At 40.6% G+C, this 13,752-nt stretch overlaps 2 protein-coding genes across 2 annotated transcripts in view; one reads left to right on the top strand and one right to left on the bottom strand.

Annotated features, from left to right (window-relative positions):
- The window catches only part of fam184ab (family with sequence similarity 184 member Ab), a 51,856-nt gene extending 44,807 nt beyond the window's left edge, over positions 1 to 7,049 (bottom strand). The window contains 1 exon segment of the mRNA XM_062467609.1: positions 6,192 to 7,049. Coding sequence (XP_062323593.1) covers positions 6,192 to 6,374 — 183 coding nt within the window. The 5' untranslated portion in view covers positions 6,375 to 7,049.
- A 2,242-nt stretch (positions 7,050 to 9,291) lies between these two features.
- On the top strand, positions 9,292 to 10,988 carry atp5mj (ATP synthase membrane subunit j). Its single transcript, XM_062467492.1, has 4 exons — positions 9,292 to 9,444; positions 10,364 to 10,487; positions 10,737 to 10,757; positions 10,860 to 10,988. Exons 2-4 carry the CDS (start codon positions 10,364 to 10,366, stop codon positions 10,871 to 10,873), a joined length of 159 nt encoding a protein of 52 aa, XP_062323476.1. The 5' UTR covers positions 9,292 to 9,444; the 3' UTR covers positions 10,874 to 10,988.
- Positions 10,989 to 13,752: the final 2,764 nt, after the last annotated feature.

Below are 13,752 nucleotides of genomic sequence, written 5' to 3'. Positions count from 1 at the left end.
TGTGATGTTTCGAATGAATGGTGAAGTAGGAAAATTGTGATATGAAAATAAATGTGACTTTTTGCTACAAACCCTGAATTAATGATCTTCCGTATACATTCCCCTTTTCCATATAATTTTTGTCTTGGTTAAAATGTTTGTCTCTTTCATCTCATTTTTCTCTCTCTCATCCCCTGCCAGATATCCTGCAGGGCTTGGAGGCATTTGGCTTCTCAGTAGACTAATAACATAATAGTCAGGGTAAAACTGATCTTTCAAAGACATAGTAATGCTGTGTAATCACTCTTGTTCTAGAAAGTTTTATGACTTAATGAAAGGGATTTCGGTTGTAAACCTTTATTCACTGAGTCTGGAGAGATTTCAGTATCCTGCAGCACCCTGAAAACTCTAATCGATGGGTCAATGACAACTTGCTCTTATCGTTTTGCTGTGAGTTGTAGTCATCATTATTGGTGCTTACGGTAAACTTCTGTTAGTTACTGAGAACTGCTATTTCTGCTGTAACGTCGGATGTGAGAGGACTTCCCCTAGAGCAGGGGGAGGAATCCTATAGTTGGCTACCTGGCATAAGAGGGCTTTGGTCTGATACTGAGAAATATTAACCTTGGAACGAAGGTGCGGTTAAGCTGAAATAAAACCATGTCAACTAAAACACAAAGAAAGTTTCTGATCGTCTCTCACACATACGTGTGGCGTATATTTAGCTACGAGTGGGCGAACTGTAATTGCACATTGCTCAAAGGCTGGAGAAATCAGGAGTTTCAAGACACTTTTCTCAGAGACTGGTTGGCACAGCCTTTTTCCCTAAATGGTAACAGTAATTCAATGTACGGTCTACGAGTTTCCATGGCAACTAAATACAGCAGTACCTGCAGAAGAAAAGCGCAAGCATAGTCTTAGCCCGTTTGGCCATATTCACTAACCAAGCATCCCCAGCTGTTCTAGTCTGACACCTGTTTGGTGGTTTGAGTCTTTGCTCTATGCTACGGGAAACTATAAATAGTTGTATTATAATATAGAAAATATTATTATATAAATATATAAAATACAAATATATTTGCCCTTTCCTGACTGTATGTTATAGCCATGCCCATGCATGCTAACCTCTAGCCTGTGCCCGCTAATGCATCCTAGTCTCATGTGTATGGTAACTATCCATCTATGCATGTTAGCTGTATCTGTGGTATAGTATCCAGCTTGTAGCCGTAGTTGAAAGTAATCTATTTTCCTTGGACAGTAATTACAGACTGGCAAACAGTGTAATAGAGACTATTGCAGATGTTATGGTTGCTAAATCTCCAGCTGATAGGGAAGGTGGATCATGCACCTGGTTCTGACACCAGCATCTGAATCAGCCAGCCAGCCAGTAAGTCAAAGCAAAATAGTAAATCAAACCATTCTGACAATAAGCAGGTTTGCTAACTCGCATCTGGCAAGATTTAGAAATTGCCAATCTGTTCCAAGGATCGTGCTGTGGTATGTGCGCACAGAATCCTAATCCAAATAAGATGCCAACCGGGTTGGGTCAAAGTTGGCAGGACTGGTTTAACAGAGACTGATCAGTCACCCGCAGTCTTTCAGCAAGTGTTTGCTCCGATGGCGTTAGCGAACAGAGGATTCGGTCACTTTCCCATCCTGAAGGAGCAATACACGCAGAGCTATTGTCTAGGATTCAGCATACTGGGCTAAAAGATGGATGATGCCTGGCCATCCCCTACTGGGTACAAGTTCTGTACTGCAGTGCAGCCTATTTCTGTTAGACAGAGTAATGAGCAGCAGAGGCCTGATTGGTTTACATGGTTTATTAAGTGGTGTCATAATCAGAGGGAGCGTGGCCTATATTCACCACCCTGCTCCCTTACTGGAACACTGACTGGAGAATAAAGAGGCTGACAGACACAACGAACTAGAGGGAAAAGGGAGGGAATGTACATGTAAGCTCTGTGTGTGTGTGTGTGTGTGTGTGTGTGTGTGTGTGTCTGTGAGGGTTGGGAGGGGGAAGCAGAGAGGTAGGATTCGGATGTTTTGCAGTAAATGAGGCTAGATGAGTCACCAGTATGTTGGACACAGAGGAGAAATGAGACCAATCCCAGGGTCGCCCACTGGCCAAAGAGTTTGCCATTAGACCAAAACGACACGTTAACAGTCAGTCGGGGGCAGGTTACCTCGCCAATTCATCCAAATTTGCACTGCTATGAATCAAACGATGAAGTGTCTGTAGTGCGAGTGTGGGTGACAGTGTATGTGTGTATGTTGCTTGGTTCTCTCTGAATGCCCAAACCCTGTTAGAAACTAATGAGGAATGTAAAAGAGAACGCTCGGACAGTCTAAGATGGATGAGATCAGTCCATCAGTCTCTCTCTCCCTGCCTCTTGTCTGTGACTGCTCCACAAGCTTGAATATTGATTCATTTATTTTGTTTGCTTGTTTCACACGAATGCTCTGCCTCGTAACATTTTAGATCAGTCTGGGAAAAACCCTCCATAGCATTGCATCCTGACAAAATATCATCATCCAAAGTATTTCTAGAAAGACGAATGGTGGAGACCAGAGGGCATCGAGATCTGTCTGCATTATCTAACGACATTGGCCCTCAAGAGATATACTAGGGTATCTGTCTGCCTATAGTTCACATATAAAATGTTGACAGTCTAAGTTGCTGATAATTATTATCTATTCCGACCAGCTTTCACTGTTTGGTGAAACCTCCAGAGAAAAGGTTAGTCAATTCTACTAGCCTATTCAATCAGTCATATAAGAAAAAAGATATGAAAATAAAAGATTGCAGGGTTTCCCGCAGCACTTTTCAGTTAAGGCGGCCGCCTAAGCAACACACGCCTGCTGCTTTGTATTTTATTTTTTTGCAATATCCGCCGTTGTCCTGTTTTTTTCCCTTCCTTTCCAAACCGTGACCAACGCCAGTCTCCCTTCTCTGCAGAACGCATTAGTCTATCGCAAACTACCCCCCCCCCCCTCCGCATTACTCTATTGCACAAACTACCCCCCACGTCTGACAGCAAACCCCACCCTACCACCTTAACTAACACATTTTCTGCGGGAAACCCTGAATTGTGGTCGTTTTCTCTACCTATCTGAATCAGTATGGGACCCAAAAGATCCTATTGACTGGGCTCTAGTGGAGACTTGTCATCCCACAATGGCACTGAAGTCTGGTGTTTGAGAGAGCACGAGGCAATCAACCAGTTTACTTGAAGCTATGTGTGACAATGTGCAAGGAACAACACACCACTTTAATACTCACTAGCCTGTCACATGGGACCATGTGTGAGAGATAACTGCAGCGACAAGCGTTGTACACACAGCAGGCCCATCACATAGAGTGTGAGATTAACGATGGGAGGGATGGAGGAGGGGGTGAAGAGATCGAGGGATGAGTGTGAAATAGGAAATAGGAGGAGGGATCGCTGGGAGAGGGGGAGAGACGGAGAGACGGAGTGAATATAGATGGATGGAAGGGAAAGATGGGGAGACGGGTGGACGGAGAGATGAGGACAGGGAGAAAAGGGTAGGAGGGGATGGATGGAAGATCCATAGTCCATATATTCCCTTCAGAAAGAAAACAGGCATGAAATTACAGGCATGAAATACTGTGTATAAAGGCAGCCTACTGGGGGTTTGTCATGAGAATGGAGGGAAGCATAGCACTCACGGCTAAAGTCAGCCATTAACTCCTGTGACCTATGACCTCCATTTTAGAGGTCTGCATTGTTTCGGCCTACATTTAGGTTTTACCCAAATAAGTTTAGGCTCATTTTAAAACAAAAAATACTTTCTAAGTGTACAATATAAGGATTCTGTGTGGTTGCCATCTAACTACCTGCCAAGTAGCTATTGAACACACAGGTAGGCTATGGTATTTTGAAATAGCTAAAAGTGTGTATTACACAAAACCCTTTGAATTTATGCTTCTGACAATTCTCCAAATTCCTCTTTGTGAATGTTGGTGCAAGGTAAAAATTGATTCGTTTCATGTAATGGTCAGAAGCAAAAATATTTCACTTAACAATGACTCGCTGTTTTCTTTTTACAGCCTTTGAAGTCACTCATTACAAAACATTTCCATTTGACTTAGGCTTATGCTTTTTTTGGACTGGTAGGCTATGTTGTTGATTTTCTATTATGATGATCAGGTCATATAAGGCTAATTGATTCTACAGCATAATATTACCTTCACTATGGAGGAATGCCTCTTTAGCAGTATATTCTATTGTCTTTGGTAAAATTATGCCTTATAGGCAGTGTGTGAATAGCACTATAGAGGTATTCCTGGCAGCCAGTGCACCTCCATTATTCTGCGTGTCTGAGATATAGCCTGGTTATAGAGATACCTTGGCCTGTCATAGGAGTGAACAGTTAATTAGCAGGCCCTGTAAACTTCAAAAGCCCTCTCACTTATTTACCTCTATGACTCAACACAAAAACGCAACATCATGCCTCAACGCATCAGCCACTGATGAGATGAAAAACGGTGGGAGCACAGGTTAGACATCTACATATTTCAAGCGGCTTATCACTGATGTGTATTTACCGAGGTACCCTACACGTCATGTGTGTGTGTGTGTGTGTGTATGCATGACAAGAATGTGCACTTCATGGATAAACACTACACTTATCCCAACCACAAGCTGCTGCGTTCAAGATCAGAACAATCTCTGTCATAGCCTCCTCCCCTGCCACTTGACTAATCAACCCAAACTCACATTGCACCTCGAAATAGTCCAACCAAAAGTAACCAAAATCTTCACACAAAATATACTATACTACCTATTGTATTTTGTAGTGTATCTACAATAAAGTAAGCTAGTTTTTCCTCTTTTTACAACATCTCAAATTCTTTCATTCTGAAAAGTTTGGAAAATGCATCTGTGTGTGTGTCTCACAGAGAGACCATTTATCTTAATGAAATCTGACGTGAGAGTGTGACAATCATCCAGGGAACATCCTGTGGAGGTTAATAACTAACCGCTGCCATCTCACCAGCAGGGAGCTGGCGGACAGTCTGCACCTTTTATTCTCTCTTTCTCTCGATCTCCTTATCTTTCCTTCCCCCTCTCTTTCTTTTGATTTTATTTATCATTCACTCGCCCCTTCCTTAATACCTTACTGTATATTTCCCTTGCTTTTTGAGAAAAACAAGCAGCAGTTATAATTGAGTCTGCCTTGCCTGTTCTCAGTCTGCATTTTCCTCTACATGAATTCAAGGTGGAAGAGAATCTTACCCATTGCTAGATCGGAAGAAATGTTAAAGTAAATTACCAGATACGTTTTATATTCTTCAACAGATTTATATGTCGGCTAGCAGGAGTAACTAACCACAGCAGATATACATCTTGAGGGGTAGGGTCGTTCTAAAATGACTGACGAATACATCAAGGGTTCTCATCTGAATGCAGGCTGGTCACTGAGAGCGTATCATAAGAAAACACATCTTACAAAGCAATAACTGAGATTTGATCACATATCCCATGTAAGGTTATCTACTTAAGCTATGCAAACTATTAATACTATAAACTATTAAAATATCCCAGAAGCAGCAAGGACAGTGCAGCCAACATCCGAGCAACGAACCGCATATGGCATTATTTTTGGGCAATTGAGGCCATCATCTGTATTGTAAGCATAAGGAGCAGAACTAATCCAATAGTATACTCGAATAAACGTACAGTGCTGATATTCTCGAGACATGCGTGCCCTGATGCATAATCTCTATCCATTAAATGTTTTGTGTTGGCTATTCAAACATCCAACATAAACATTTGAAATAATAACATACTGCGTTTAACAGTTTAATGTTCACCCAGCATTTGTTCAATAGGTGGACACCTTGGCGATAATAAACTGCGGGTGTAGAGCATGATTCGCTATGTCCGTGGTAAAAGCTTCCAGCAGAACACGTGAGGATGTCTTTGACGTTTTCTATTTCTTGACAGAAATTGAAACTGAAGAATTAGAATGGGAAAGTGATATAAGCGATATTTTAATATCAACATGTTTAGCTTTGACTGTGTGAGTATGCTGTGCAACAGTACGCTGTGTAGGGATGCTGTCGATGGATGCTACTCGCAGCATCCTCATCTCGTCGCCGCTTGACAAGTGTACTGCTGTGGCATCAGCATACAAGCACAGGCAGCCGGTATCCCTTGTAGCTACATTTCAAAGACATCTCTTACCTTTGTAAGCTGGGCTATTTTCTTGCTCATTTTCAGGTGTAGGTCCTGTGTATATTCCATGGCGATGCCGGACTGGTATGACATTGTCGATGCTGATGATGATGCTGAGTTATATTTCCCTGCTCCCGAGGATGGATTGCCAGCAGGGCTGTAGTATTGCTGCCAACCCGTTCCAGTCGCCATCTTCACGATCCCTTAGTTACAGTACAGTATCTAGCGTGCTGTTTTATATAGATAGCAATATGATCAAAGCAGTTACTTTTGTTGGTATCTTTCCCTAGTAAATAAGTAACTTGCTGCGTAGCTTTAGTATAATGTCTGCTTGCTAGTCTAGCTAACTAACAGCTAACATTTCACGAATCCTTGATAGCTAGCACTAGCGCTAATGATATTCGTCATTTTGCGTTTTTGTCCGAGTACAATGGCTGTACAGCTGACTGAAATTGCTGGCCTAGTACTTTCTTGCTTTTCTGCTTAATTATGTTTATGTTGTGGTAGGCAGCGCTTGGCTAGCTAAGTAAAGTAGGTTGCTGTTGGCTAAACATCGTTAAACATTCCAGAAATTCCTTGCTCTGAGTCTGACAGAAGTTGATGAGTAAACTAGCACCTGGCGATATTTCTCTGCTTGCGGTTCAGGTGGGTGGATCATGAATCCGGTATTGTCGCACCGGAATTTGCCGGGTTGTTGAGATCGGTCCCTCAGAGCATCGCAGTTATCGAGTCCTGTACTGTACGAGCTTGAGACAAAAGTGTCGCTATGACAGACCGGTTGCTGGCTGAGAGGACACTGTTACCATGGATCACCTCAACAGCACTGAGAAAGTCAACAGTTGAAATGACTGACGTCAGTTCCGTTCGTTACCATTTTTGCTCTTTTTCATTGATGATTTGTTGCCCATTTGATGACATGCATTTATATAATTTTCACAACGCCATCTGCGTGACAAACTGAACCTCGTGTCTGTTCAATGCATTTTCACTTTGAATCCCCAAGTCCGTAGAACTACTAAACGTGTAGTCATAAATCAAGAATTTAAAACACAGTGAACACCAGCCACAGACAAACTCACATATACCACAAAGCTTAGCCCATTCATTTAGCATATTTAGATGCTGTTTCCCTATTTATAATTTCCTCTCTCTTTCATCGTCATCTCTCTTCTTTCCACCTCATTAACAGTAACTCTCCATGGATTGTGAACAGAGGGTCTCTAAAGGGTACTTTAATGGTCTTTGCTGACCACTTAACACAGACACAGTATGTGATCAAGCTGGAGAGCATGGCCTAGGTAAAGCTATATAAAACCAGGGTGAATACTTGTTCCTCCTCAAATCAAGACTTCTAATAACCTGACTGGGGAAACATTCTAACTAACATATAGTATACTGTAGGTCTTGTCATTTACTTTCACCTGTGGAATTGTAAATGACAAAAATACATAAATTATCACAGTTGTACCCACCAACATTGAGGAGTTTGTATGCTCTATATAGTCTCTATTCCATATCGTTGTAATAGGATTGGTTTGAGTCCCTGTCAGAACGGTGAGTGGTGTTGATTGTGGGAATTTCTAAATGGGGCATATCCTCATTTAACTTTCTGAACATAAATAATGGAACAGACCAAGGCTGCTCTGCTGAAATGTTTTCAGAAAAGTGCTGTTTAGTTCACACATGAGAGGTGGTACTGATGGAAATGGGGGCCAACACAAGAAGATTTAGAGCTGGGGCACGTCAAATATTTTTTCTGATGATAATTAACTGTTTGTTATTATTACTATCTTTTAACGGACACCCCACCATAGACACACACACAAACACACACACGTTGCAACAATGTTTTCTTGTCTTTACACCCTACATAGATTCTGTTCCTTAGAGATATTTGCCAAATTGCCTCATAGAATAGAAGTGATTCATCTATTGTTATGCAGTCCAAACATAGGTATAATCAGCCAAGAGTATAAGAGAATGTGCTGTACTTTGAGACACAGGCCCTGTGAATAATGTGTTTGGAGCTGCCGTGTTGCTAGGCGATGACTGGTGAGAGCTCAGTTGGAAGTCCTGGAAGATAAGACATATGAAAAGGTAAGGAAATATGGAGAGAGCAGTGGGGAGTGGGGTCAGAAAGATGGACAGAAGGGAAAAAGAGAAAAAAAGAAAAAGATGAGGGGGTAGCTGCATGTAGACATGGAATGAGATATCTGCTTTGACCAGATGATATATCATCTGTCTGTTCCTCTCTCACATACTCTCTTACTGTCTCTCTCTATTCCAAGCATATGTGGTCTAGAAATCTATCAATTGAGTCCAAAGTTCACACTGTGTAGATGGCGTGTGTATCACAACAAGCAAGTCATTTTGGATTGAAAGGGTTGCCAGGGTGATTGACTCCCAGTGGCATAGCTATCAAGTGCTTGTCACCATGAAATTCACTGACTGGCTGGTTAGCTGATTGACAAACGAATAACTGACTAAATAAATCACCCCCAAAATTGTTGAGTTAAAAAAAAGATGGTTAGGCAGAGGGTGACAGTAACATTAAATCACATCATTGCTACCATGTGTTTATGCTGCCACACTGTGGTGAACATGCACAGCTCAAAACGTAGTTTACCCAGATTTTCCATTTTGGGTTGTAAACTCATGTCCCTCTGTTGGTGTAGATTTGAACCTTCCAGGCCCCTGAATCTGTACGTAATCTCCCCAGGATTTCTCTGACATATAAGGGCATCAACCGATCAACATGAGCAGAGATTATACCGTTATAAATTATATAGCTCTTGAATAGATCACTGAAATCACTGAATTACATGTAGATTAGCTCTGCTAATTTGATTATATACATAATTGATGACAAACCAACTTCTGTTCTTTACTAACACAATTCACATTGCTCTTGACTAGTTTTCTTTTAACTAATACCCCCTAGCTCTTATTTGCTTTTTGGCATTGTGTAGGGGATGCTCTCCTTTCATGTACGTTGACAATATTTGATACTATTCCAACTGATATCGTTCTCCGCTACGAGAGTTTTGTAAGTTTTCTGGTCAATAATAAGAAAAAGAGAGAAAAAAAAACACAATTCACAATACACTCCAGTCCAATAGGTAGCAGTAACGCACACTGAAATTACTACATGAGACAACTGACTCAACAGAAGAAAAATACATCCCAGTGCGCTTTGCGACTCCATACAACTTGCTTGCTTGTTGGGAAGTGACCTTCCTCCTCATACACCACAGACTGAAAGGTACGTGTAATAATTTCCTGAACCACTATCAGTTTTCATTGTTGTATAGAATAAACCATAATAAGTGTCTCGTTGTTAGTCATACCAGTGTATATGTATGTCTGTTGTTCATCGTGGTGTCTTGAACAGAGGACGGGTTAGGCCTTCAGATGATGCTAGCTAACTAGCCTAGCTAACTAGCCATTCTCGCAGCAATACCGCTTTAGCACTAGCACTTAGCGGCTATCGGGTTAGCACTATTAGCTAGTTTGTTAGTGCCATAGCCATAGTTAGTTGTAGTATTTTGCTAACGAAATATTCAAGTGATGCCAACTACAAAATTAAGGAACATTCGTCACGAAATGTAATGTTGAGACCATGACGATAGGTTTACGTTTATCGTATAGCTACTAGCTACTCTGTTGAGCTAAGGTCAATACTACCAAGTCCCAATACAGTACCGTACAGAGTCAGTGACTGTAGTTTAGTAACTGCATAAACTTGTAGACCCAGTCAGTGTGATCGGAACCACACGTAGACTGTGAAATTGCTGTACTATTAACAGATAGTAATAATGGCATTCATGTTACTGTTTGTATAAACCATGGTTATACAGTATCATCGAGCAGTACTAGAATTGTATGGCTTTGCGGGGCAAAAGTACTCGGCTCCATGGATACAATCTTAGAATTGCCATTGCTCGATCTGGTTTTAAATGTATTATGTGATAATGGTGTTAATTCGAGTGGTTAATGTAGCCTATTAGATATGTCAATGAACTTGTACTAACTACTATGTTATAGGTTGTGCCAAGCACAAACGATACATTTCGTATATCCTAGTGACTACAATCTCCAACAAGATTAATCCAGTGATTTCCAAAACGTGTTTTACTGCAAGGTCACAACGTCAATAGTGTTTCTGTTTGTCTCCTACTCAGATGGCAGGACGTGTGTTTGCAAACTGGTGGGCCAAGATGAGCCCTTACTACACCCAGGCCTACCAGGAGATGTGGGTGGGTGTCGGTATCATGACATATCTGTACTACAAAGTCTCTTATGGGGGTAAGTTGTTGATGATAATAATAATAATAATAATAGTATTTATAATGCACTTTAAGTTGCTGATTTCCTATTTAAAATTACACTTTGACAATGGCCAAAGTTAGTTTGGTGCAATGGGGATTTAAATTCATTCATGTTTAGTATTATTGATCCCAGATAGACAAATTCACCAAGCTTCATGAATTTAGTCTACTACTTGCTTAGCAACATTTCACTGCTGATCAAAATGTATTATACTTATATTTTTAGGAAAGAAAGCTGTCCAATCCAGTAAGTATTACTCTATATATTAATAGATGTATTTATTATTATTATTATCAAATTGTTTTATTATTTGTTGAGTTAAATAAACATATTGCCTTTGTGTCACAGAGCCTGCTCACTGAGTTCTTCAACGTGCTGGGCCTCCACCCTCCTTCCCATGTGAAAAGACACCCCTGCTAACGTGCTGTAATGTCTATTTGTATGTAATAAAATATCCTTTGGGATTAATTAATAGAATGTTGCATTTCTTTTTGTCTATTGACTAGTACACCATGTTTTAACCATTGTGTTATCTTCGGGTCATTCTGACCCATCAGTCATTGTGACCCACCGTCGTATTGCGACAACTTTACCGCATACAAAAACAAAGTGAAGCATTTTCTTTTAACCGTCGGGCTGTCTCAGACCCCCCACATCGCGAAGGTTAAAAGAAAATGCTTTTTATTTGTTTTTGTATTGGGTAAAGTTGTCGCAACACAATGATGGTTCATTGTGAACCTTTGGGTCATGTGACCCGAAGGCAGCACAAGGGTTAAATTATGCTTTGGTACTTTTTACACAGGCCAAAATCTTCCAAATTCTTAAGTTAGTTTTTCTCCATTGTTTTGGCTCATTTCACGAAACAGAAATTAAATTCTCGAAACAACACGTGCAAACCTCCACACCACTGGGCACTTGTTCACAACAGATTGGAATTTCTCATTCCTTTAATCAAATTGCAATTGTATTAGCACATCATTGTAAATGACAAGTGCAATTGCCTACAGTTGGCACAAATTTCAAATGATTGAAAACATCTTTGCAAATGCTTAAGTACAATTGCCTTCAGTTAGGCCAATTACCAATTGAATATGTCTTGCTGGTCTAAACTGACTGTTGCTTCTCAGTCAAGTGGTTATTCTCTGCAAAACATTGGCATACATTCCTTGTGTACATCATAACCTGCACAATAGTTCACGCCACTGTCAAAATCTTTCAGGCACATAATGCCATGAAAAACATGGTATATACTGTAATATGGATCTCTTGGATCATCTGCTTAGTCATTGTCAGGTGCAACTAGAACTTTACTAAACAAGGGGACACATCCGATCACCAATTACACAGTAAGTTTAGTTAGCTGACAGGAGCTATCCAGGAGTATTAATGTTTCCATCAAATATATAGAGCTTGTCCCAGGCCAGCTCGAGGGCAACATCACCATGTGTGCTGCCATTTCAGAGAATGGTGTAGTCACCCATATTCCCAGTCTTGGCCCATACAATACCCAGAAGCTCCTGTTGTTCTTGGACCGCCTGCACTCCGATCTTATCCCTCTACATGAGAGGGTTTTGGTAGGGCCTCACTTGCTTACATTTGTCATTGTGTGGGACAATGTAAGCTTCCACCGTGGCCCACTCATCAGGGTTCACTGCCCAACCAAGAATGCTGATGGTGCTCTTATCACCTTACTCCCCATTCCTCAATCCTATCGAGTTTTTTTTGTGCTAATACAATTGCAATTGATTAAAGGAATGAGAAATTCCAATCTGTTATGAACAAGTGCCCGGTGGTTCGGAGGTTTGCACGTGTTGTTTTGAGAATGTCATTTCTGTTTCGTGAAATGAGCCGAAGGAATGGAGAAAAACTAATATAACTGGGGAAGATTGTGTATGCTTATCCTAAATACAGTGTTTTGTAAAAATTGCAAGCACCTACTGCAAATCTGTTGGTGGGTGTCTAGAGGTTGAAAACCTGAATTGTGATTTAAGAGTATTGTCTGCAGTAGCCTCTCATCTCTGTTAGCTGGTAACACCCTTAACCCTTGTGTTATCTTCGGGTCATTCTGACCCATCAGTCATTGTGACCCACCGTCGTATTGCGACAACTTTACCGCATACAAAAACAAAGTGAAGCATTTTCTTTTAACCGTTGGGCTGTCTCAGACCCCCCACATTGCAAAGGTTAAAAGAAAATTATTTTTATTTGTTTTTGTATTGGGTAAAATTGGGTAAACACAATGATGGTTCATTATGAACCTTTGGGTCATGTGACCCGAAGGCAGCACAAGGGTTAACCCATAAATACAGGTGACTTCCCCAATGAGTTCGTGGGAATTGTAAACTTTTAGAAGGGAGTCAGTATAGTGGTCAATTTAATTGTTTTTTTTTGTTCTTGTATAGTTCCCAAGGAGATGGTGCTTTTTTTAAGCACAAGAAGGGTTGTTAAACAAACCCCTTCATTAAGAGCACTCAGTGAACACCAATGTTTTAGATGACTTTGTACCAGAGGAGTTACCTTTAGGAAGCAGTGCAAGAGGAGAGTTCTGGAGGTGTTTGGGTTACATGGATCTTTTCAGGGAAAATGTATTATCTTTGACATTATAAAATACATTTGATTCCAACAAGGAAATGTAATACTGTACTAATGCAATACATACTTTAGACATTACAAGATTACCTGCTAGTTCTCTATTCCTTTTTGAGAGGGAGAGGGCGACTCAAAGGTAGAGGTTGTTTAAAACTGCTGTATAATTCTGTCAAATGAACTATTACAAATACTGAATGTTTATTTTCTCTATATATTAGGCCTACACTAGGCAAGAGTGAAATGATCAATTTGTATACAACATTTTACATTTAGCAGACGCTCTTATCCAGAGCGACTTACAATAAGTACAGGGACACGGTAACCTTCAGATTACTAGCCCGACTCCCTAACCGCTCAGCCATCTGACTCACAACACATATTTAAACATGAAAATCAAACAGTTGGCTCCTGTCTGTGATCATAACATTACACCAGTTGCTTTATTATGTGGTTAATGTATGCTTGATTGTTAAAATATGACTGGATGTAAAGTTTGTTTGCAGTCGCCGACAACAGCTAGAAAAGAAAAGTCAGTATTGTCAAGGCATCCTAGTCATCATAAAATGGGAAGGGTAATGGTAAACATGGATCTCCTGTGGACAGTTGTCAGTCACCCGGCAGATTATATGATGTGAAAACCTATTTATTATTC

This window comes from Osmerus eperlanus, chromosome 8 (genome assembly GCF_963692335.1).
Source record: "Osmerus eperlanus chromosome 8, fOsmEpe2.1, whole genome shotgun sequence".
NCBI lineage: Eukaryota > Metazoa > Chordata > Actinopteri > Osmeriformes > Osmeridae > Osmerus > Osmerus eperlanus.
This window is presented reverse-complemented; position numbering and strand designations above follow the sequence as displayed.

Bases quoted from the DNA above. Each gene is read 5' to 3' on its own strand.
- atp5mj (XM_062467492.1), top strand. From the start codon at position 10,364: ATGGCAGGACGTGTGTTTGCAAACTGGTGGGCCAAGATGAGCCCTTAC. The intron at 10,488-10,736 runs GTAAGTTGTTGA...TTATATTTTTAG, and splicing joins CTACAAAGTCTCTTATGGGG to GAAAGAAAGCTGTCCAATCC.